Source organism: Sinocyclocheilus anshuiensis, unplaced genomic scaffold (genome assembly GCF_001515605.1).
Source record: "Sinocyclocheilus anshuiensis isolate Anshui unplaced genomic scaffold, SAMN03320099.WGS_v1.1 scaffold299, whole genome shotgun sequence".
Classification (NCBI taxonomy): domain Eukaryota; kingdom Metazoa; phylum Chordata; class Actinopteri; order Cypriniformes; family Cyprinidae; genus Sinocyclocheilus; species Sinocyclocheilus anshuiensis.
In genome coordinates, this window is record NW_015552565.1 from 366563 (window position 1) to 391206 (window position 24644).

The following is a 24644-nucleotide window of genomic DNA, read 5'->3' on the forward strand; positions in this document are numbered from 1 at the left end:
AAATCGTTGTTGTAGTATAAATAAGATGGCAGTTTATTACACTGTGCACCTCGGAGAGAGAGACAGCGCCAGCTCTTGCAGGCACTTCGGGTTTTCAAATGTAAATCAGTTCCTGTTTTGGTCTTGTGGTTTGTGTTGCGTCACGTTACGTCCTGCTCGCCCCAATTTTGCGCAGTGGTATGTGTTTTCATCTATATAAAAATGTTATATAAACGCGTTAGAAGAACATATTGTAGATTGTTTGGTTATATGCATTATACATCTTTAATTTAACTGATAATAGTAAGCTATAAAGCGATAATCGCTTGCGCTAACGTTGCGAATAATGTGCGCATCCCTGAGGCATTTAATACAATTTACTGTGTCACTCTTATATTTCCTCCGGAGAGAAACTTGATGTGATTTTAGGTTTGTGTAATATATATTATCGCGTTTATAAATTCTATGCTTTATATATGGTATTTGCTCTAATGTATTTAGTAATTTATAACACCAAAAACATAAAGTTTATGTACATTTCATAAATAGGCGGCCAGAATCATTTAATCTCTGTTCTGACAGGGTTTATTTTGTCGACGCACACAATTTATCACCAGACACGAGACAATTTTAAGATTTTTTTAAGAACACTTGTATGTTAATCGGTATGGAAGACAAGCCTTTACGAGTGTAAGTTTTGCTTTTGGGTTGAAAAGGGGCATATGTGAACGTTGGTTGGCTCGTTACCTATGTTAATCACTGATTTACACAGTCATAATGAACAGTAAAGACAGAAGTGTGCGTAAAATAGACTCACGTGTTTTTTGTGTCCACGCTGATTTTGTTTCATTCCCTCTCAGACTCGCATGTGGTGACGTTGAAGGAAGAATAAATGCTTTGTTCAACCGGGTGAACGCCATTCAGAAAAAGAGCGGGCAATTTGATGTGAGTCTGCACGTGGATCTCTTATTTTAAAGCGATATGCTTAAGAGAGAGTTGTGGGTTTAACTTGATAATGTTGTTTTTCAGTTGCTGCTGTGTGTTGGTGAATTTTTTGGAACTTCTGAGGCTGAGGCAGAATGGGAAGCATACAAATCTGGTGCTAAAAAGGGTAAGGTTTCCTTTTAGGTTTGTTTGGTTAGCACACAAATCACTGTACTGAATTAATCGGTGATCTCTCAAACCCCCAGCACCCATTCACACATATATTCTCGGCGCAGCCAGCCAAGAGACTGTGAAGTATTTCCCAAACTCTGATGGCTGCGAGTTGGCAGAAAGCATCACATATCTGGGTAAGATTTGATCTATAACCTCACAGCTTTAGAAGACCTATGTCTTTGCAATTTTGTGTTAACCTATAGTGTATAAAAGTGTGCTTTACCACTGTAGGTGTATTGTGAGGCTCAGAGTTGCTTTTTTCATTATTATTATTGTTGTTATTTTATATATTTTTTCAAATTGTTTTATTTTTCTTGGATGGATCCATAACACAGCCCTGCATCTTCTGCAGATTTAATATTACCCAATATGATAATGCTGAATTTAAAAAAAAATCAGTTTTGCAAGCTTTAATGTGCGTATCAAAATAACAAAAGCAGTCAAAAGTTATGTTCAAAATGTATTATTTAAAAAATTAGTGAAAAAAATGTTCAAATACTCCACTGAGTGCATTCAACTTTACATACAACATATTTTTATAAATCACAAGCTTTTTTTCAGAAAATCTGTAATTTTCTCTCGCTGTTTGGGTGTAGTAAAACACTCACAGATGTAGCAAAAACATCTGGGTAATATTTGCATATTCTTCTCTCATTGGCCATAATTCTAATTTTGAAATCAGGATTAGGCATAAAAACATGTCTTGAGAATCATTCATAAATTTGAAAATCTTTGTGGAGGTGGTTCTGGTGATTAAGGGATAATGCAAGACTGCTTCACCTTACAAGTGGTTGTCGAAATGCATATCATATTTTGCGAGAACTTTTGACATGCTAGAGCAAAACAGGCACTGTTTTTCCAGTCAGCATCCCTAAATTAGTAAGAAGCAAGGATTGGATTTATTTCAGCAAATATGGTGCAGGATAGTGTAATGCTTAAAAATTAATCCGTCAATTTGAGTTAAACGAGTATGCTTTTTTGTACAGGTCGAAGAGGCATTTTCACAGGGGCATCGGGGCTTCAGATCGCCTATGTCAGTGGCAGAGAAGCTCAACATGAACCTGCTCTTTCACACTGCTTCACCTCTAAAGACATCACTGCCCTGGTGGCCCCACTTCTGTCTAACTCCAAATTTCGAGGAGTGGACATTCTCCTGACCTCGCAGTGGCCTCGAGGCGTATGGCAGTATGGAAACAGTCCCGTCAGTGCTTTGTTATGCTCCTTTAATTCAGTTTTGCAATTATTTCCTGAATGTGTGCTCAGGGGTCGTTTACTTTCTTGCCCTTTTGTAGGAAACTGATACAAAGTTTTGTGGGGTTTCGTCCATCGCAGATCTCACTGACATGGTTGTCGAAATGCATATCATATTTTGCGAGAACTTTTGACTTGCTAGAGCAAAACAGGCACTGTTTTTCCAGTCAGCATCCCTAAATTAGTAAGAAGCAAGGATTGGATTTCTTTCAGCAAATATGGGGCAGGATAGTGTAATGCGTAAAAATTAATCCGTCAATTTGAGTTAAACAAGTATGCTTTTTTGTACAGGTCGAAGAGGCATTTTCACAGGGGCATCGGGGCTTCAGATCGCCTATGTCAGTGGCAGAGAAGCTCAGCAGGAACCTGCTCCCTCACACTGCTTCACCTCTAAAGACATCATTGCCCTGGCGGCCCCACTGCTGTCTAACTCCAAATTTCGAGGAGTGGACATTCTCCTGACCTCACAGTGGCCTCGAGGCGTATGGCAGTATGGAAACAGTCCCGTCAGTGCTTTGTTATGCTCCTTTAATTCAGTTTTGCAATTATTTCCTGAATGTGTGCTCAGGGGTCGTTTACTTTCTTGCCCTTTTGTAGGAAACTGATACAAAGTTTTGTGGGGTTTCGTCCATCGCAGATCTCACTGACAAGCTGAAGCCCCGCTACCATTTTGCGGGACTGGAAGCGGTCCATTACGAGAGGCTGCCTTACAGGTGTGGTATTACAGCATCAGGATATGCTTTGTTTATCAGAAGATATTTATTTGTCTTTAAAAAATCTGTATAAATTTGCAGGAATCACGTGGTCCTTCAAGAGAATGCTCAGCATGTCAGTAGATTCATCGCCCTGGCAACAGTCAACAATCCTGCCAAGAAGAAGGTGTTTTTTTTGTTGTTGGTTTTTTTTTTTTTGCTAAAGTTTTACTAATTTTGTTATTGTGTTGTAATTTTGTGCTTCTGTCATTTTTATTAGTTTTGGTTGTATTAAATGTCTTTTTAATTTTAGAAGTTATTTTCTCTTAGTTGCTATATTTTATTTCAGGTCTATTTCAAATAACAGAAACAATTTTTAAAAGTTTTAGTTAACAATAACAGCATTGATTAAAGTTAATATTTAAAAGCAATACTTCATTAACACCAAGTATAATTTTTAGGAAATCTCAAAATTAACATCTGTATTTCATACTGCATATTTTAATATTATGAATTCACTTGTAGCATTGATTTTAGTTTTTAGTGTTTCATTTTTGCATCCCTGCATAATGCTTAATAGACCTGTGGCAAATAGAGACTGAATTTTAATTGTACAGTTGATCTTCTCTTGTAGTATTTGTATGCATTCAACATTGTCCCGATGAAAAACATGGACCCCGCAGAGTTAGTCAAGCAGCCTCAGGATGTCACAGAAAATCCCTACAGGAAACCTATGAAAGATGGGAAGAAAGAAAAACCGCCACCCTCTATGACAGGCGCGGAGGTTTGTGTGTGCAGTTTTTACTTACTAATAGAGTTAGTATGCAGGTGTAGTTTGGGGTGGGTGAGTTTTTAAAAAATGTTTTTGAAAGAAATCTTGTTCACCAAGTCTGTATTTATTTGATAAAAAAATAGAGCAATTTTGTTAAAAATTAATAGAATTTAAAAGAACTGTTTTCTACTAGATTATATTTTAAAATGTAATTTATTCCTGTGATGCCATAGTTGAATTTTCAGCAGCTATTTCTTCAGTGTCACATGATCTTTCAGAAATCATTCTAATATGCTGGTTTGCTGCTCAAAAAACATTTTTTATTATCAATTTTTGTGGAAACGCATGACACATTTTTTTTTTCAGGATTTTTTGATGAATAGAAAGTTCAAAAGAACTGTGTGTATTTGAATTTAAATCTTTTGTAACATTATGATTGTCCTTACTGTCACTTTTGAATAATTCAGTGCATCCTTGCTGAATGAAAGTATCAGTTTCTTTTTAATAAAAAAAAAAAAGAAGGATCTTATTGACCCCAGATTTTAGAACAGTAGTGTACCTTATTTCAATGAAAAGATCATTTGAACATCTCCTTTTTCTTTAGGAGGAACCAGTATCCCAGTTCTTTTTTGATCTGGGCCAAAAGAAACCACAGCACCAGCAACATCACCACGGCAGGAAGAGACAAACAGATGGAGACAGACCTAATTACCCCAAACAGCCCCGAAGACCCCGTGAGTCCATTCACCTGCAATCTTTCCGCTCCATCCGCTGGTCTAATGGATCAAACTGGACTATTTTATTACCTTACGTAGAAATATAAATGATTTCAAGTCTGATTTTGGGGAGGATTTGAATTTAATTTTACATGCTGCTTTTGACACAGACCTTGTTTTCATCTCTCATTACAGCACAGCCCACCGGACCCTGTTGGTTCTGCCTTGCAAGTCCAGAAGTCGAGAAGCACTTGGTCATAAGCATTGGAACACATGTGAGTCCACAAAATATGTATTCTGCAGCCCAGTGTCACTTTAGAATGCTTTGAACATAAGAATATATCACCCAATAAATTATTGTTCACATTGATACATCATCTGTTGTTTTTCCATTATGCATTAATGTAACTATTCTGTTTCCAGTGTTACATGGCTCTCGCTAAGGGTGGTCTCACTCCCGACCATGTTCTCCTGCTGCCCATCGGACATTACCAGTCAGTGGTGGATTTGGCATCGGAGGTGGTTGAAGAGATGGAGAAATACAAGAGTGCCGTCAAGAAGTTCTGTAAAAGCAGAGCCCAGCGGTGCATCATGTTTGAGAGGAACTACCGTAGCCAGCACCTTCAACTACAGGTCCATACAAAATATTGTGTCATTCATATTGAGATTGTGGTGTCTGCCTGACTGGACTGACCTGTACAGATCCCAGGTCAGTCTGAGCAGCACCACATATATGAAAAAGAGAGTCTGGTAAACTCATAGCAGCGTGGAGAGTGTGAGAGATGCCCAGCCCTCCACCAATAACAGACTTCAACATAATTTAATCAGTTTAAGTCTGAGTGGATAGACAGTCTGTCTGCGCTGACGGATAACCATTTCTGAGGGACGTGTTCCCAGTGATGACCAAATAGGTGATTTCCCAAAGACCTCCTTATGAGGAACAATGCATAACAGGTTTAACGGAAACTACTTTTGTCGTCCTCAGGTAGTGCCGGTGCCCATGGAGAAGTGCAGTACAGAAGACATCAAGGAGGCGTTTATGACACAAGCTGAAGAGCAGCAGATGGAATTGATGGAGATTCCAGCTCATACAGACCTCAAGCAGGTACATTCCATCGGTGTCGGATCTCAAACTGAACAAATGTGTCAGCTGTGGCCGAGTACATAATTTTTTTTTTTTCTGGGACTTGCAGCTTTGTGCTCATGTATGTTTATTTATTATAAATAAGCTTTTAATATGATAATTTATTACTACTTTAGTGTATTACATAAATTGTATTTTTTATTATACCTGTATATACTGGTAATTTAATTATATACATTTTATTTAAGGTATACTGTTAATATAATGACGTTATTTTATTACAGTCTATAAATATTTATTGTTATATTATACTGTCATAATTGTTGTTATTCTATGCATTCTATACACACTGTAAATAATTTGTTTTATTATTATTTTATAAGTTTACATTATATAATGTTAACTTATTATAAATGACAATATTAATATCATAATTTATTACATTGTATACATTGTGTGTAATGTATTTTTTGTTGTTTTTTATATATACTGTTAATATAATTTAGTACTTATAATGTAATAATAAATTTTTTTCTCTTTTATTGTATGTACTGTTATTGGCATATCTGAGCCCTCTCTGTTTAGTTTGTTGTTCTTGTAGTCTAAACTGTAAAAACAAGTGCAAAATTTACAAGGCACCTTAAAATCACATCTGTATATAGTCTAAAATAGAATAAAAAAATTAATTATTTGGGTTTGTGCACTCTTGTTGGGTGCTGTGTCTGAATACACTCATTTTCACTCTCTAATATACTACTGAACTATGTAACTATCTATGCAGTTAATGAGAGAGCAAGGGACCTGGATCTGTTTTGTGTAAAGATGCACTGTGACTAACTGTAATATCTCCCATTACAGATTGCTCCTCCAGGAACACCCTACTTTTATGTGGAGCTGGATACAGGCGAGAAGCTGTTTTATCGCATCAAGAAAAATTTCCCTTTGCAGTTTGGCAGGTAATTGTTCAACAGACAGTGTTCATCAACATGAGTTATAAATATTTGAATGAGTATGACCCGAGTAAATACTTTCTTTGCATATCCACCTGTACACTCTGTATGTATGTGTTTGGCCTCAGGGAAGTGTTGGCGAGTGAGGCATTGTTGAACATCCCTATGCGTGCTGACTGGAGGGAGTGTAAATGTACAAAAGAAGAGGAAGAGGATCAGGCCAAACAAATGCGCTCTGACTTTGAGCCCTTCGACTTCGCACATGAAGACTGAGCAACATTTCAGATGCATCTGACTTAATCCCTTCATGATAATGAACTCAGTCAGTGTGTCAACTGCTTATTTTATCTTTTTAAGGCTTTTCTTTTTGTTTTAAATTTTGCACCATATACACTTTCCTCTTCCTTTCACTTGCAAACAGTGAGGAAATGGCTGTTGTCACAGTGGTCTTTCGAAATATTACTTTTTTTGGTAATTTATCTCATCTGTTATATGTGGAACTTTGTTATGATTCATAATTAAAGTCATTTTTTTCAGATTTTTAAAATCTGTTTCTCTTTTGTAGTAACAGCTTGGTGCATGTCCTCTGCTGGTGTTGATGTTCTTTTGAGATTTTACTGATGTTTGTACTTGTGCTTGAGTACACAAACAACCATATAATCTAATAGCCTACAAAAGAAGACACTTATGAAACAAAATAGTTATGGAAATTAACTAGTAATTATGGATTGTTGAATATCCATTTTAATATAATGATACAATAAATATAATTTACTCTTTAAAAGAAAGCTGAAATAACCCGTGTGCGTGTCATTACTTGCTAAAAAATTAAAGTTAAAACTAAGGTAGTGTCTTGTAACGGCTAAAAGTTACATCGTTTTAGATGTTTAGTAGATAATTATAAATAGTAGGACTTGTATGTAATCCAGCTACTACGAATTATTTATAAATATCACAAAAACGACTTCTAAATGAAACTTTCAATATTTCCTCGCAGATTAAATCGATTTTTCGTTGTTACGTGAGCAGACCTTTATTATGATAACGTGGAAGTGAAGACTTTTATTGTTTTTTTTTATTAATTCACATCACAAACTACAATGTAAACACAGTTTAAATACTAATAAATGAAATGCAATTATTTGTACTTAAAATATACAAAATGTATTCGCAAATTACTCTAGTTTCAGGGGTTGAGGACTTTTGTTATGTAACGCGGAAATGCTGCAGGTCGCACTGAAGTCACGTGAGGATTTATTTTCACAATGCATTCGTTGCAAGATCCTGAGGCACATTTAAAGCGTAGAAATCTGTGTCTCTTTTCCAGTTAAAACGCAAAAGAGTTGTTGACATGGATGAGGACGGATTACCCATTGTGGGATCAGGAGTAAATCTTACAAAGGTAAGTTTAACATTGGAGCATCAACTGCTGCTCACATGATCGTCTGTCATACATAATAGTGATCTGTAATAGTGATCATTATACTTTATTTTTTTAAGGTTCCAGCCATTCAACAGCGAAGAATCGTAGCTTTCCTGAATCAGTTCATCGTCCACACCGTCAGGTTCCTGAACCGGTTTTCCACAGTATGTGAGGAGGTAAGTTCACCTGCCAACACATCATTCCTCTCTTTACCTCAACTTACACATTTCCTGAAAGTGTCAATGACCTGATGAAATTTGTTTTTGCAGAAACTAGCAACAGTATCACTACGAATCCAGCAGATTGAGACCACACTGAGCATTTTGGAAGCAAAGGTAACTCAAGGCAGGGGCTTTCAAACTGGAGTGCTAGTGGATCAGTGGAAATGTTTGGAGAAAAAGTGTAAAAAATAAAATAAACAACAACAAAATTATTATAATTTAAACAAAATATATAAGAGAAGATAATGTTGAAAATAGATTAAAACAAACAAAAAATTAAAATTATCGTAAAAATTATTTTAAAGTAAATAGTACAAATGAGATTGAAATAAATAAATACAGCACTTGCAGTAGCATAATAGAAAAGAGTAGGAAAAATTAATAAAGCAACTTTAAAGAAACCACTATTTTAGGCGTATTCTGATTGATTTCATTAAAATACGGTGTATAAATTTGCAGTTAGCCTCTATCCCTGGTTTGGAAGAAGTGACAGTGGATGGAGTGAGACGGTCTACAGAGACAAACGGCCCTGCAGCGGGTGGCAGTGATGCCACAGGCCCCTCTTCAGGTCCTCCTGTTGAGGTAAAAGTTAATCTGAGATGTTATTGTCATAATCCATTTATCCCACTGCTTTTGAGATATTTAAAACCAACAGGAAGTTATTCCAGTAAGTTTTTCGTATTAATATACATTCCTCATCCATTCAGGCATCTCAGAAAGCACAAGTGGCCCCTCAGGAGCAAAAGGCAGAGGCCCCAGCAGAAAATGTGATAACTGTAGCCAAGGACCCACGATATGCCAGATACCTGAAAATGGTGCAAGTGGTATGTGTATTTCTCTTAAAGGGATAGTTCACCCAAAAATGAAAATATGCTCACAAGTTACTCACCCTCAGGCCATCTAAGATGTAGATGAGCTTGTTTCTTCATTGGAGAGAGAGAGATCAGGAGAAATTGAGCATGACATCACTTTTTCGCTTCACAAGATGGACCGGTGGATTACTGTGATGTTTTTATCAGCTGTTTGGACTCTCATTCTGACGGCACCCATTCACTGCAGAGGATCCATTGATGAACAAGTGATGTAATGCTACATTTCTCAGAATCTCTTTCCAATGAAGAAACTAATCTTTCTTCCGATGAAGAAACAAACTCATCTAGAGCTTGGATGGCCTGAAGGTGAGTACATTTTCAGCAAATTTTCATTTTTGGGTGAATTGTTCCTTAAAAATGAAAGGAATCATTAATAAACTCACATATCGCGTAGTTATGACTGTGATAACGTGGAAAGTATATGCATATGCCTATATTTTGCTCTTTCGCACAGGGTGTTCCAGTCATGGCCATTAAAAATAAGATGGTAATGGAGGGTTTGAACCCCGCTTTGCTCGAGTAAGTGTTAACGACAGTAAAAATATTATGCACTATTTATGCATGTGTATAGTCACTTTGTGTTACAATGAAGTGTTTATATTGTAGCTAATGGATTCATTGAACTTCCCTTTAGTACCCCTGATGCACCTGTTCCAGATAGTGGCAAAAAAGGATTGGAAGAGCAAGATGATGACAGCTCAGGCAGCGAATCATCTTTCAGCGACTGACTGGCTCTCACAGCCAATGAGCTTTCTGTAGGACTAGCCTGTGTAGGCCATCATGAGCCTTACTCATCTCAAAGCAGGGTAAATGCACTTGAATGTCCTTATAGAGGACAGACACTTAGTGATGGCACCAAGGCTGTGTTACATCTCGGAGACTGCATACTTGACATCTATAGTGTTGGCTTCTGAGGGCAATTTCTCACTCGGTGAGATCGCTAATGATTGTGATGATAATTGGTCCATTTAAGTCTAAGTACTACTCTCATGTGAATTGTCATAAATATCTCATCTCTTGCTTGACATGTACATGTTAGATGCCTAATATGTACATCTAATAACAATAAAAAGATGCCAGTGAGTGTTTTTATGAAATAGACACAAGCAGGCTTGCAAACCTGTTCATAAATTAATTTTTAAAAGTGTAGCTTTTTTTAATTTTTGTAAATTCATCTTTAGTTGCAAAATCACATCAAAATCTTTGAATCACAGTAATATTAATAACAGAAATTACATAAAGCCCTATTTGTTAGATTTTTTGAGTTTCTAATAATACTGATTGTGTTGCAGTCAGTACAGATTTGCTTATATTGTCTTTTCTAAATCTAAAACACTAAACACTACCATTTGTAAGAATTTATTTTTTATTTTTTGAACAAAGTCTCTTATGATCACCAAGGCTGCATTTATTTGATAAAATTTGATACAAAATTCAGTAAAACAGCAATATTGTGAAATATTATTACAATTTTAAATAAGAGTTTTCTATTTGAATGCATTTTAAAATATTGTTTATTCCTGTGATGCAAAGCTGAATTTACAGCAGCCAATACTCCAGTCTTCAGTCTCGCATGATCCTTCAGAAATCTGTGTTGAATACAATTGTGCTGCTTTTGTGTGTGTGAATAAAATGTTTAAAAGAACAGCCTTTATTTGTAACAGAAATCTTTGGTAACATTACAAATGTTCCTTATGAATTAAATATATATAATAATTTATAATATACCCAACCTCTGGATGGTAATGTACTCTGCTATTCCTTCCTATCATTACAAACATTAAAGCAATTACTTCTCTTTAGTCATGCACATCAACATCATCATCATGTGTTTTTATTTCACAATTACAAAGTCAGACACAATTGACTTTTTTTTACATTCCACTTCATAAAGTGCAAGATTAAAACAACTGTTGCTCACCTGAATTTTTGGAATGATTATGGAGTAAACCAACATAAACAAAGCAAGAATTTCAAACTATAACCAAAGCGAAGATTGATTGACAGTCATGCGAATATGGATGTGCTCAACTATTTTGTCTTGGTTAATCATAAACGCTTTTTAAATTGAGAATCACTATCAAACAGCTTTATAAATTGTTTGGCATCAGCTGGTTAGAGTATATTACACTTCAAGTAAATGTTTATGCCCTTTTTCTAGACCAAAATACAAGCTACAAAATATAACTGCAAATGATTACACAGTACTTTAGCAGGTCTTTCAACATGAAAATGTAGTAAGTTGTATAAAAATACACTTCTATTAATTAAAAATGCAACAAAACATACTGTAACGGCATGATGTCATGGTCATGAATACTCTATTAAATTAACAGTCAGTTTCAGTGTGAATTGCTGTAAAAAGAAATAAAAGAAAAGTTAATACGATCTTGGAGGCACTAAAAGGAATATGAATTAATATAATTATGATTTGAAATAATGTGAAAAATTTGGGGGTTGGTAAGATTTTTATGTTCGTGAAAGAAGTTTCTTTTGCTTACCAAGGCTGTGATTATGGGATACAGTAAAAACGGTAATATTGTGAAATATTATTACAATTTAAAATAAGTGCTTTCTATTTGAATATATTATAAAATGTAATTTATTTCTGTGATGGCAAAGCTGAATTTTCAGCAGCCATTACTTAGCAGTCTTCACTGTAACATGATTTTATGACATTTTTTTAATGAATAGAAAGTTCAAAAGAACAGTATTTATTTGAAACAGTTACTTTTTAATTAAATACTACTGACCCCAAACTTTTGAATAACAGTGTAAGTCTAATGAACCCACCTGGAACTCTCTGATGTATGTTAAAAAGAAGAAGACAAAACTGAAAGTAGTGATCCATTCACACGCAACACTCACTATATGAAGTGTGTAGTCCTTCAGAAAACAAGACGAGCAACTTTAAACATTCAGTAATACATTTTGCTACAATTTAAGTACTGGAATGTCTGGTTAGTGACATGAATTGTACCTTATCATTGGTGTCCCAGTGAAGTTTGCTTGTTCCGACAGGAATTGCACAAAAAATTGCTGGAAGGAGGCGTTAAAGACTATTTGTTTGATCTGAAATGTAAACATTACATGTCTTTACATGGAAAACCAGCATGCTGTGATCACAACGCTGGATTCGGAAGACCAGCCATGTAAGCAGATGCAAATTTACATTAGCAAAACTACTTTCAGAATGTCAGCCAATAGCGCATATTGGTACTGCCTAGAAAGGATACTGGGAAATACAGCTAGAACAGCCACTCCAGCGAAGAACGCACGGAAATGGCAAACGCACTTGGAACATCCATATGGATGACCTCGGTACGATATCACGCTTTGCATAACAGCGTATGTAATCCCAAATAGGAAGAATAGTAAAGCACCCACATCATGGACAGCCATCACCGTCGTCTCCTACAACACAACATCATACATGAGCGCCATTAAAGAGAGCGTTATCATTTACTCCCCCTCATTTCCTTCCAAACCTGTATGACTTTCGTTCTTTTGATATTTTGAACAGCTGTTTTCGTCTGTTTAATGACAGTCAGTGGGGTCCAAAGCAGTTTTGGATCCCAGTTGCTTTCATTGTATGGACAAAAACACACTAGGGCATTTTTTGAAATATCTTCTTTTGTGTTCCACCAAAGAAAGAAAGTCATACCGATTTGGAATGACATAAAGGTGAGAAAACGAAGTAAAAAAGTGAGCAAAAAAGATTTTGGTTGAATAAGATATACCTGAAATGTAGCCACCAAACACATGCCGACACAAGAGATGATGCCAAAAGCAAAAGAAGCCTTGTTCAGACGAGGGGACACGGCACCGGTTGTCTCATGGACTCTCTCCACAAATTTATATTCAGCATACATAGTAGCAAAGGCTGGAAAACAAATACTGAGTATCATTGATTTTATTGATTAAAATTGCTGTGCAATACTGTAAACAATATTCACTCATGCAATACAACAGAATACAAGTACTTTATGCAGGATAATGCACTGAAAATAGTACTTATATAGGTTAAAACGCAATTCAGTAGCGTTGCCATGATGATTGTTGCACTGATAACCTGTGATTTGGCATTAAGTTTCATTTCTGGTTTTGTGTGCAGTTCTACACAGACTGTGGTGCTGTTTGTAAAACACTGAACTCCAGCTGTGTCACGGATGAGGAAAAAATACGTTTTAATTTTCAGCAGAAAGAGAAGTGAGACCAGAATGAGTGTGATTCCATTGTTTCTAAAGAAAAGCATACTCGAGACATTCCCACTGTCTTCCTCTCACATGTCAAAACCAAGCCAACGTTGTGCAATTTCCCATAGTTTGTGACACACAGATAACTGTAAGGAGTTTCCTGAAGCTGCTGGTGGGGGATTTGCACATGTCTGAAATATCAGCTGGAAATCAAATCAAATCAAACTGAAATCAAATGGTTGGTTGTTAGTCTTACCTGCAAAGGAAGTGATTGTCGACATGAATCCAAACACACAGCTCTCAGGTGGAGTGGCCCCTGTATCACTTTTCAGAGACATTCACAAAAATAATAAAATAAGAACATTTATATTTCTGAAGCAATTCAGAAGCATTTAATCATAAACTTGCAATATTTTATATTTAAAAAGCACACACAAGTTCTACAGTTTACTGAATTACACTAAATAAAAGTGCAACCTCACTATTACAATACATTAATATGACTTTGACTTAAAAATATGATTAATTAGAATTTTTACAAATATTTTTAAATATTAAACTTAATTAAAAAATTGCAGGGTGTTATCATTGTTAAAGTATATATTTTACAGTATATATTTATATTAAATAAATAATTACATAATACTTAATATTACACACATTATATTGTATTTATTATTTACATTCTTTAAAGAAATCGAGTTTGTCCTGAAATCTAGTACTAGAAATCTAGTACTCCCTGCAATGAATACTGATTTTGAACTCGAGCCAACATTCAACTTTTAAGTAGAAAACGAAACTAAACGAGCTGTCTGCAAAAACATTTTTTTTCCAGATTCTTAAAACTAGCAGCTTTATATAAATACCCGCTTAAAACATGGCTGTGTTATTAATATCATAACTTTATAAGCTATTTCTGGTTTATGTTATTTTCGTATAGTCCATCGTTAATTCGTATAGTTCAGATGTGTAGCCAAACTAAAATCAAGCTCAAGATAAAAAGACGTGTGACATACCTAATGTAAGGAAGGATAACGTCAACATCTCGTCGAACTAATGCGATGATGTAAGATATTATGAACGTACTCGATGACCAGATTACCAGAAAAGTAGGCAAAAAGCACATTCCTTCCATGAACCAAACCATCTCTCCTGAGGGCTGAGTCGGAGCATCACCATTCACGGAGACAAAAGCAAAGTGGACAGCAGAGATCAGACATTAAGATACGGACACTTCACTGAACACATACTGTATGAACTATGAACAATAACTCGACGTTATAACTGTATCTATAGTGTCACGTGTTCACTGGGAATCTTTCTCTTCCTCATTGTTTTACCGATAGACTCTTACCACCAGCACATGTGAAGAACACACTGAGCTGTTCTTTCTTTCTTTCTTTCTTTCTTTCTTTCTTTCTTTCGCTACATTATTACATTTTAGATCAATCTCTTTCTACTTTACGTTGTTGGCATGCATTAAACCAGTTTGTCATGATGACCAAAGTCTTGAATTATATTTCAGCTATTTGAATGGTATTTCAGCTATTTGTCAGCTATTTGCAGATTAATTTTGACAGCAGGCATTACAATATTTTGGACCAAGATGTCTTTAAATGGCTACTGAACACAGAAATGTTCAGCGTTAAAAAAATAGTATTAGTAGTATTTTTAAAAAAATATGTCAATACAATTAAAAATTGCAGGTGTCATCATTGTTGCAGTATATATATTATATATATTTATATTAAATAAAAAATACATATTACACTTTAATATACACATTATTATATTATATTATATTATATTATATTATATTATTATATCTTCTTTAAGGACATCTAGTTTGTCCCGCTCCCTGCATCGAATACTGATTTCAACATACTTTCTGTTCACAGCACAACATACACAATTTTAAACAGTTTTATAAATGTAAATATTTCTTAATTAAAAAAAAAAATAACTTTTTGAGACTTTATCGTTTTTAAATAAGATGTTTGTATTAAATATTAAATGGTAGGCCTATGTTAAATAAGCATTCTCTTTGATGGTGAGATAAATTTCTATTTAGTCATTATATATTGCATGCACATACATGGTTCTATAAAGTTCTATCAATTTCTATTAAGTCACAAAAACTATTTTACATATCTAAATATTCACTTAAATGGCAGACGTTTTTAAATGACATAAATGAAATTATACATTTAATTTATGTAAGTTATATAATATTTAAGTCATAATGTAATTTAAATGTATTGTTTTCATTTATAAAGTGGTCGTCCTCCTAATCAATAGAGGGCGGCAGCGAGTCTGTCATGTGCATAGAGCTACACGAATTGCGCGTCGTTTCATCACCTGATCACTACCAATGAGGAACTACAGCGTTTGATTGTCGAGCATGCGATCATGTGATTGTATGTTTTGGTGTAATGAAGCTATTTTTAATGTCACCGAAGGAAACATGTGTCCTCATTAATTGTTTATGGAGGAAGAGATGTTGATGGCCGGGGAGAGTCATGTTGATAATTAATTCGGTTCTGAAACTGCTGCAGCGGCAGACATACACCTGTCTGTCTCATCGCTATGGACTGTACCTGTGCTTCGGAGGACTAGTCCTCATGATAGTGTCTGCTTTTCAGTTTGGAGAAGTATGTACACCAATTAGGACAGAAGTATTCTATCTTCAAGAGATTCGCGTTTAGGCCATGCATGTATCCTCTTATCTTTGCATTCTGTGTCAATCACTGATTACTGATCAAAGCTGATTGTGCAATCTGACTGACCTGCTGCATAAGAGGTTGCAAATCAAACTTTTTTTAGTAAGGGTTTGGTGTTGTGTATTAACTGGCCGGTTTTGTTTTGTTTGGTTTGGTTTGGTTTGGTTTGGTTTGGTTTGGTTTGTAGGTTGTGGTAGAGTGGAGTCGAGATCAGTACCATGTTTTGTTTGATTCCTACAGAGATAATGTTGCAGGAAAGTCCTTTCAGACCAGGTGAGCAACAGATCAATGAAACCAGCATCATTGCTTCATTCACGAACAGTAATAAAGCCCTGTGTTAACTGATCACTCTTTAAGAGGCACAGTTATTTCATGCTTATTATCAGAAAATGACTCAAATTCAGTTCATATATCAATTTGTCATTACTGTTATTTTTTTAATGCGTGATTTAAAAACAAAATACACATTTTCATATGTATGTTTCTACCTTCCTTGCTTCGTATAATGTATAAGGCTTTGCCTACCAATGCCCATTGATGTGGTTTACACCTGGGTAAATGGCACAGACACAGGCCTGCTGAAGGATCTTCGTGCTGTGAGACAGCAGTTGGAAGAAGAACAGAAGGCCCTGAGGTAACCCACCCATAAAACACACACTGACTTTTAGTGTAGTATTTATTTATCCCAGGAATTGAGGAGAAATGTGTCTGTATTTAACCACTTGATGAATGGATTAATAATTAATAAAGGAAAATAAATCATAATGTTTCTTTTCTGTTCTTTTTTAAACAGGATTTTTACTGTTACTACTAATGTTATTTATAATTTTTATTATATAAATTTATTATAAATTTCATTTTATTTTTAGTTTATTCTAGGGCTGGACGATATGGCCAAAATTGATATCACGATATATTTCTTAATTTCAGTCGATACAATATAATTCCGATATCGATCAGATATCATGAATGTATCAGATAAAAATGCCATCTAAACTATTCTGAAGACAGTCGGTTCCCTTCAGAGATACATTCATATAAAACACCCGCGCCGTGTTATGATTTTGAAACGTGCAGTGCTCATGTTTATTCAACGAAGTCAAACGCCACAAATAAATCAATGTATGGGAAACACTGGTAATGTATATCGAAATATCGGAAATGTGTTTAAAAATCATATCACCGTTATTGAAAAAAATTATATCGCGATACATATTGATATTGAATTATTGTCCAGCCCTAGAAGAACAACATTTGCTTAATGATGTTTAAAAGTGTTTTATTTGCTTTTTTTTTTTAGGGAGCGTCTTGGGAAAAATGCATCTGAAATAACTGAAGCTCCTAAGGGAAGGTGAGTGTTTTAAATAAGTTGAAATTAGCCGAAAGGGTTTAATTCTCATCCTATTCGTGTGTCTGCAGTACATGAAGCAAACTGAATATTGTGTGGTTTATACGTTTCCTGTTGCATAGCGAGCAGGGCCTTTGTCACAGCCACAGTTGTTTTTTTAATGCCACCAGCGCTTTCCTGTGTCAAAAGCAACAGCTGCACTACAGAATAATAGAGTGAATGGCTTTATATTGCTTTAATTCAGTCTGTATGCCCTGTGATAGGCCAGAATGTCTGCTGTCCCACTGCATCATGGGCCCAGTGCTGGTGTTGGATCCATCCCTTCCTGCCAACATAACGTTGAAGGAGCTGCCAACACTTTCAGCAGCATTCTCCACTGCAAAACAACTCTTACAGGTGGCCAAACCTCTCCACCCCTCCACAAGTGTGTCTGTTCTTCTCTTCCACTCCCATAGTGAAGGTACAATTATAACCTACTTCTCACTTTTATAGAGTATGATTCTACATACTGTATAGAGTAGACTCATATACTGTCTCACATTAAATGGAAATTGGGAATATAATATAATTATAATTATTTATTTAATATAAATGTATAATTAATAAATATGTTATTTTATAAGCAATCTCTTAAGAATTATATACATTCAACATTTTATACAACTTATATATACTTCAACATTTTTTGTTCATTAACATGGACAAAACTGATTTGGTGTTAGTCTAACATTAGTTTTATGTCCTGTTGCAGCTGAAAAAGCCCATACAGATGCTTTGAAGGATACTTTGACACACTCCATCAGCAGAGGTTATCTGGTGAGAAAAATAACTGCTGTACTAACACTTCTTATTGACTAATTCTGCTTTCCATGCTCACAAAAATGTAACAGAACGACACTTGGACATTTTCAATTCCAGCTTCACCAAGATGTGGATATATGACGTCACAGAAACATGGGGCACTAAGGGAGATGTACAGCACATAGTTAATATTAGATGAAAACTTAAAACTTGAACTTAGAAAAACTTTTCTAAAAATTAGAAATGTTGCATTGGAAGCTAACTGAAATTAAATAAGTTTAAGTACCAAAATTACTAAAACTGAAATAAAAATGTAATTTAATTAAAGCTAATAGCTAATAAATAAGACAAATAAAAATGACAAAATCACTTTAAAAATGACTGAAACGTATATTAAAATTAAGACTGAAAATATCAAAATAAAAGCTAATTCAAAATATTAATAAATACTACAATACAATAGTATATAAATAATACTAAAATTACACTGATTTTGATAATCAAATACTTGCAAAACAAACGTGAAAACAATAGATTGTCATTTTGTTTATTGTATGTCACCTCATCTTCTAAAAAGTGGGAACATGAGCAGGAATATCCCACACCCAAATTTGAGTAAAACGCAGTACAAAACCAAAAAACTTGTGCTGCTTTACAAATCAAAGTCATTCACAGAAAAGGGAACTGTGTTTTTTGTTGTGATGTCTGCTGTATGATGTCTACGGAAATACTTTAACCAACAAGAGGAACTTTTTTTTTTTACAATGTCCTTTTGATGAATGTTTTATTAGCATTCCCGAGCCTGGCAACCCACATCACTGTTTATTTTGTAGGTGCCCCTTATCTGAAACTCACAGTTCATTATAATGGATTACATCATCCCTGGTTCTGCAAGACCCCCCTTTCTATTAAACATATTCTTTTGAACTGTCCCCGTTTAATGCAAGTAGAAAGCTCTTTTATGAAGTTGGTTCACTTAAGGACTTATTTAGTAAGATTTTGCATGAAAATGTTTTAGAATTTTTATCACAAGTTAATTTTAAAAATCTTGTGCAATATCACTTGCTGTGTTTGTTTGTTTGCTTGGTTTTATTGTATTTATGTGATATTTGCATTATTGTAATTGAGTTTTTGCCGTGAAAATAGCCCCAGATGCTGACATGGCATTAAATAAAATTATACTATAATATAGATCATCTCCGTGTGAAACGCAAAGGTATAGTTTTAAAACAAAATCTTTGTGAAACTCATGGAGTCTAAACATCTGTTTCTGTGACAGACGACTGATAAAGAGGCTCCGGGGCTGGTCCGCATGCAAACTCTGGCCTACTTGAGCGGGTTCCCAGCATCACTGAAGGAAACTGAGCAGCTCAGGGTCAAACTACCAGCTGTGGTGACCAGTAAAATCAAACAGGTAAAAAAACCTCTCAAATAAGACAATCAGTAGAATGCCACATGACCACAAGGTGGCGCACAAGATTACATGGCTGTCTGAGTATTCCCAGTTTGAGTCTTGCAGAGAATTTTTTAAGGCCTTTATCCGTCAACAACCCTAGTGAAGTTACTATATTTGTCATATTTAACTATTGCTTGTGTCAAGCTACATTACCATTTCCCATCCATTGATCTATAAAATAATAATCAGTGTTTTGTGTGTTGTGGATCAGTGTTGATCTCATTGGTTAGGCCAATGTGTGGGCTTCGTCCTGTTGTCTGCGGTCATGTGATAAGAGCTCAGGGTATTACAGTGACACTTGAGTAGACTGATGGGGGGGTTAACGGTACAACAACTGGAATGGCCCGGCGCCAGCCTGCGCTTGGAAAAGGCAACAGGGTTTAGATGACCTTCTATCTCTACCTCTCCACTATTTCCCCACAGAGCTCTGTGTACCTTACAATACTTTATTTGTTTGCTTGTTTCATTTCTTTGCTTTGTACTTGCTTGCTTTTGTTTTTGTTTGTTCTTCTGTTTATTTTTCTTTTGTTTGTTTTTGTTTTCTTACACTATTACCTTCTTGATTGCTTTTGTTTATCTTTGCTTGTTTTTGTTCTTACTTGATTTTGTTTGCGTATTGTTTGTTCTTGTTTTCATTCTTGGTTACTTTCATTTATTCTTGATTCCGTATGGTTGTTCTTGCTTTTGTATGTTTCTTTTGTTTGATTTTGCTTGATTTAGTTGTTTCTTGTCTGACTTTTGATTTTGTTTGATTTCAGTCACTTTTGTTTGCTTTCATTTGTTCTTGCTTTTGTTCAAGATTGCTTGGTTTCTTTTGTTCCTCTCTGATTTTGTTTGTTTTTGAGTTCATCTATGCTTTCTTTCATTTATTCTTGCTTCCAACAAATTTGTTCTTGCTTTTGTTCAGCTTTGCTTGTTTTAGTTTGTTCTTTGATTTTTTTTTTTTTTAATCTTGCTTGCAAAAGTTTGTTCTAGCTTTTGTTAGTTCCTTTTGCTATTTCTTGTTTTGTCTGTGTGTATGTGTGTGTGTGTTCTTGCTTGACTTATTTAGTTTTACTTATTTCTTGTTCATTCTTGCTTTCATTCATGCTTGCTCTCCACAGCTCCACAACATTCCTTCCATGTCTTGTTCTGATCATTATTGAATTTCTGAAGGAGGGATGAGGAGTCTTCTATAGGGTTTTTTCCCTTTAGTATTGTGTGTCTACGATCCAAATGTGGGTCACATAAGGTAATATAGCAAAGGATGAAGCTGAGGAACAGATAAAAAAAGAAAGAGAGAGAGAAGTTGAGTGTTGAGAGATGACTAATATTTATAGTGTGTGTTAGCCTGTTTGCAATGTTGATGAAAGCTCTCCCTTGACCTCTGTCCAATGCACACACTGTTACACAAGAAATGCTGCCAGTGAAGTGTGTGTGGGGAATCTACTTGGTTATAGGTTGGGGACAAATTTGTCACCAGAAATAAGCTAAAGTTGGCAAATTGTCCCTTTGGGGATGTCCTCAATTGGAAAATCAATTCATAAATAATGTCTTGGTTATAAATATGCGAACATTTTTGTTTTAGGGTTTGGGTTCAGAATAGTTTGTTGTAAAAAATATTAACTAAGTAAGCTTATATAACATTGATTTAGTCTGTTGTCTTAATTGTACATAAAATATGCACCTTTAGTTTAAACACAAAATTCTACTATTTTCCCCTTATTTATTTGGGTTCTGCAGGTTGTTTTTCATTAATGTGATGACAGCAGTGTCGCTGCCTGAATGAAAAGGGCTTCTTCTGAAGTGTATGGCAGTGATGATGGTGTTCCTGGAAACACATTTTCTGTGTAAATGCTATTGATAGATAAACTATTTTGACTCTCTGCAGTCTTCATTTGGCATTAACTGGAGGTATGGGAACGCTAACAATGAGGACCCTGTGCTTGTAAACAGCATTGTGACAAGTGATGAAACTTGTTTTGAGGGAAACCTGATCGTGCAAGCAAACTCGTTATCACTGGAGTTTGGCTGCGTGCTGGCGGTCATATGGCTGCTGTGTGTCTAGAACCTTCTGATAGAGGAAGTTAGAAATGATGGGGAGAGTAACATCATCCAAAAGAGTAGAAGTAGTTCTGTGCAATTTACTATGTGTATTATTACTGTAGGTTTAGCAGTGCCATGGGAATGATTTGAAAAGTCTGGGCACAAATTGTAGGGCTTTGATAAGCAGGCATTAAAAAAAAAAGAAGCTTTGCTCACACCTCCAGTGCTGGGAATAAAAGCTATTTTCCCAAAGTCATAAGGTCGTGGGGAAGCCCTGGTGGAGTCCTGATGTTGCATTTTTATCTGCTTCTACTTCTAACTTTAGGGTTGATAAGATTTTGTTTTTGATGCTTACAAAGGCTATGAATAGTGTAAAAAGTTATGAATAGTGTAAAAACAGCAATATTGTAAAATATTACATTTTTAAATAATGTTTTCTATTTTAATATATTTGAAAACTTTTTTCCTGTCATGACAAAGCTGAATTTTCAGCAACCATTACTTCAGCAGTTTTTAGTGGCACATGATCCTTCAGAAATCATTCTAATATGCTGATTTGCTGCTCAATAAACATTTCTTATTATTATCAATGTTGAAAACAGTTGTGCTGCTTAATATTTTAGTGAAAACTGTGATATTAAATTTTTTTTCAGGATTCTTTGATTAATAGAAAGTACAAAAGAACTGTAATTTTTTTAATATTTTTTTTTTACTGTAACTTTTGATCAACTTAATACATCCTTAATAAAAATAATACATTTTTACAAAAACAAACAAACCAAAAAATCTTACCCCAAACGTTTGAACGCTAGTGTATGTATTTAGGGTTTAAAGTTTTTTTTTTTTCCTCTAGTTTTAATTAACTAAATCATATATCATATTACATATTGTGATCTTATAGGAAGTAGTCTGTGCTGCTGAGTGACTGTTTGTATATGTATATATCTCAGTTGCAGCTGTACTCGGAGGCCAGTATTGCTCTTCTCCACCTAAACACAGCGCAGGATTTTACTGAACTCACCCAGCAGGCCAAGAAGAACCTGACGCTGGAAGGAAAAGAGCTCACAGTCAGTCCGGCGTACCTGTTCTGGGACCTTAGCGCCATCTCACAGGTACACGTCACTGCAGTTTCACACACGGGTAAAAACTAAGCCAATTTGTGCTTGATAAGTGATCAACTTATCAAGTTACTTAACTAAAAAAAATATTAAAAAATTAATTCATAATAAACAGTCTTCCTTTTTTTCAGTCTAAACAGGATGAGGATGTTTCTGCCAGTCGCTTTGAAGACAATGAAGAGCTGCGTTATTCACTACGTTCCATCGAAAAGCACGCACCATGGGTGCGGCACATTTTTATCATAACCAATGGACAGATACCGTCTTGGCTTAACCTGGATAACCCCCGTGTTTCAGTGGTTGCTCACCAGGTAAGCTCTGCAAACCCTTGGTGACCAGTAAAGACTACTTACGTTTCTAAAGGATCTCCAAAAGGGTGTTCTGTAATGCATTCTAATACTAATACTGAGTGCTTTTATTTAAGATTTACAGTGATTGACAAAGGCTTATGTTGTTGTTTGTATTTGTCTCTCAGGACATTTTTCAGAACCATTCTCACCTGCCATCATTCAGTTCTCCTGCCATAGAGACCCACATTCACCGAATCCCAGGACTCTCTCAAAAGTTCATCTACCTCAATGATGATGTCATGTTCGGCAAGGACGTGTGGCCTGATGATTTCTACAGCCACTCTAAAGGTCAAAAGGTCAGAAAGACTGCCTATCGGACTCTGTCAGAAAGACCGTTTATTTGAACCGCATGTCTAACAGTTAATGCAGATTTGAATTAAAATGTACATTTTATAAGGCAAATTCTGCATACATACAAAAGATCTATGAATACATGCACTACTGAATACATACAGTACTACCTTTTTAAAGAAATTAATAATGTTATTCAAAAGAGATGCATTAAATTCATCAAAAGTGGCAGTTAAGACATTTTACATTGTTAAAGATTTCTATTTCAAATAAATGCTGTTTTCATAAAAGAAAAAAATGTATCATGGTTTTCACAAAACTGTTTTCAACATTGATAAAAATATGAAATGTTTCTTGAGCACAAAATCAGCATATTAGAATGATTTCTGAAGTATCATGTGATACTAAAGACTGGAGAAATGCTGCTGAAAATTCAGCTTTACTATCACAGGAATAAAGGACGTTAATAATTTTAAAATATTATTAAAGTAGAGACCAGTTTTGGTTTTGCAGTCTTGGTGAACAAAAGAGACTAAAAATCTAAAGTGAATCTAAGTGAATTATATTATATTAATAAACAAGGAATCTTTCCATTTTCCATTACAACTCATTTGGCCTTGATAATCACCTCAGATGTTTTCTCTGTTTACAGGTGTATCTCACCTGGCCTGTACCAAACTGTGCTGAGGGCTGCCCAGGGTCCTGGATCAAAGACGGCTACTGCGACAAGGCCTGCAACAACTCTGCATGTGATTGGGATGGAGGAGACTGTCAAGGTACTTTGACCCAAAATGAAAATTCTGTCATTATTCACTCACCCTCATGTTTAATTTCATGAACCAATTGCATGTTTCTGATCCCATCTTTATTTCTGTTTCATAATTTCTTGATTTTTTTTCCTTGCAGGTACTACTGCAGGCAGCAGTCGTTTCGGAGGAGCGGGCGGTGCTGTGATCGGAGGCGGGCAGCCTTGGCAGTTCGGAGGTGGTCTCGGAGGACTGGGAGGCTTGTCCTTCTGTAACCAAGGCTGCGCTAACTCTTGGTTGGCAGATAAGTTCTGTGACCAGGCGTGCAACGTTATTGCTTGTGGGTTCGATGTGGGTGACTGCGGACAAGGTGAGTCTTGACCAGTTGTTCTCAACAATTTTGACCTGAAAGTCTCCCCACTCTCTTAACACAATAGGCCCATCCATATATATATATATATATATATATATATAT

General features: G+C 35.4%; 4 protein-coding genes across 4 annotated transcripts in view; 3 read left to right on the forward strand and 1 right to left on the reverse strand.

Annotated features, from left to right (window-relative positions):
• The first annotated feature begins 534 nt into the window (after window positions 1-534).
• LOC107664857 (CWF19-like protein 1) lies at window positions 535-6958 on the forward strand. The gene is made up of 14 exons (XM_016455535.1): window positions 535-669; window positions 840-924; window positions 1009-1090; window positions 1170-1271; window positions 2680-2894; window positions 2986-3101; window positions 3183-3267; window positions 3715-3864; window positions 4457-4586; window positions 4764-4843; window positions 4992-5201; window positions 5554-5673; window positions 6511-6608; window positions 6731-6958. The coding sequence occupies exons 1-14, from the start codon at window positions 635-637 to the stop codon at window positions 6873-6875; spliced, it is 1653 nt and encodes a 550-aa protein (XP_016311021.1). The 5' UTR covers window positions 535-634; the 3' UTR covers window positions 6876-6958.
• Window positions 6959-7806: 848 nt separating this feature from the next.
• LOC107664856 (WASH complex subunit CCDC53-like) lies at window positions 7807-10369 on the forward strand. Its single transcript, XM_016455534.1, has 7 exons — window positions 7807-8004; window positions 8103-8201; window positions 8295-8360; window positions 8706-8828; window positions 8954-9070; window positions 9573-9637; window positions 9753-10369. Exons 1-7 carry the CDS (start codon window positions 7954-7956, stop codon window positions 9844-9846), a joined length of 615 nt encoding a protein of 204 aa, XP_016311020.1. The 5' UTR covers window positions 7807-7953; the 3' UTR covers window positions 9847-10369.
• A 578-nt stretch (window positions 10370-10947) lies between these two features.
• LOC107664855 (DNA damage-regulated autophagy modulator protein 1-like) lies at window positions 10948-14561 on the reverse strand. Its single transcript, XM_016455533.1, has 7 exons — window positions 14331-14561; window positions 13571-13638; window positions 12859-13001; window positions 12355-12532; window positions 12099-12157; window positions 11912-12004; window positions 10948-11473 (listed from the first exon to the last, which is right to left on the reverse strand). Exons 1-7 carry the CDS (start codon window positions 14459-14461, stop codon window positions 11429-11431), a joined length of 717 nt encoding a protein of 238 aa, XP_016311019.1. The 5' UTR covers window positions 14462-14561; the 3' UTR covers window positions 10948-11428.
• A 1082-nt stretch (window positions 14562-15643) lies between these two features.
• The window catches only part of LOC107664853 (N-acetylglucosamine-1-phosphotransferase subunits alpha/beta-like), a 22545-nt gene continuing 13544 nt past the window's right edge, over window positions 15644-24644 (forward strand). Inside the window, exons 1-12 of the mRNA XM_016455531.1 lie at window positions 15644-15965; window positions 16222-16307; window positions 16549-16668; window positions 17335-17385; window positions 17646-17842; window positions 18134-18198; window positions 19463-19597; window positions 22615-22776; window positions 22914-23093; window positions 23258-23428; window positions 24076-24199; window positions 24330-24539. Coding sequence (XP_016311017.1) covers window positions 15834-15965; window positions 16222-16307; window positions 16549-16668; window positions 17335-17385; window positions 17646-17842; window positions 18134-18198; window positions 19463-19597; window positions 22615-22776; window positions 22914-23093; window positions 23258-23428; window positions 24076-24199; window positions 24330-24539 — 1633 coding nt within the window. The 5' untranslated portion in view covers window positions 15644-15833. The remainder of the gene's footprint in view (window positions 15966-16221; window positions 16308-16548; window positions 16669-17334; window positions 17386-17645; window positions 17843-18133; window positions 18199-19462; window positions 19598-22614; window positions 22777-22913; window positions 23094-23257; window positions 23429-24075; window positions 24200-24329; window positions 24540-24644) is intronic.

What these genes read in the sequence shown, in the direction of transcription:
- LOC107664857 (XM_016455535.1), top strand. Translation starts at nt 635, where the DNA reads ATGTTAATCGGTATGGAAGACAAGCCTTTACGAGT. An exon ending in CCTCTATGACAGGCGCGGAG is followed by an intron (nt 3,865 to 4,456) that starts GTTTGTGTGTGC and finishes CTTTTTCTTTAG; the next exon opens with GAGGAACCAGTATCCCAGTT. An exon ending in CTCATACAGACCTCAAGCAG is followed by an intron (nt 5,674 to 6,510) that starts GTACATTCCATC and finishes CTCCCATTACAG; the next exon opens with ATTGCTCCTCCAGGAACACC.
- LOC107664856 (XM_016455534.1), top strand. Translation starts at nt 7,954, where the DNA reads ATGGATGAGGACGGATTACCCATTGTGGGATCAGGAGTAAATCTTACA. An exon ending in CAGGAGTAAATCTTACAAAG is followed by an intron (nt 8,005 to 8,102) that starts GTAAGTTTAACA and finishes TATTTTTTTAAG; the next exon opens with GTTCCAGCCATTCAACAGCG. An exon ending in TTTCCACAGTATGTGAGGAG is followed by an intron (nt 8,202 to 8,294) that starts GTAAGTTCACCT and finishes TTGTTTTTGCAG; the next exon opens with AAACTAGCAACAGTATCACT.
- LOC107664855 (XM_016455533.1), bottom strand. Translation starts at nt 14,461, where the DNA reads ATGGTTTGGTTCATGGAAGGAATGTGCTTTTTGCCTACTTTTCTGGTA. An exon ending in ACTGGGACACCAATGATAAG is followed by an intron (nt 12,005 to 12,098) that starts GTACAATTCATG and finishes TGTTTTCTGAAG; the next exon opens with GACTACACACTTCATATAGT. An exon ending in CATACATCAGAGAGTTCCAG is followed by an intron (nt 11,474 to 11,911) that starts GTGGGTTCATTA and finishes TTCTTTTTACAG; the next exon opens with CAATTCACACTGAAACTGAC.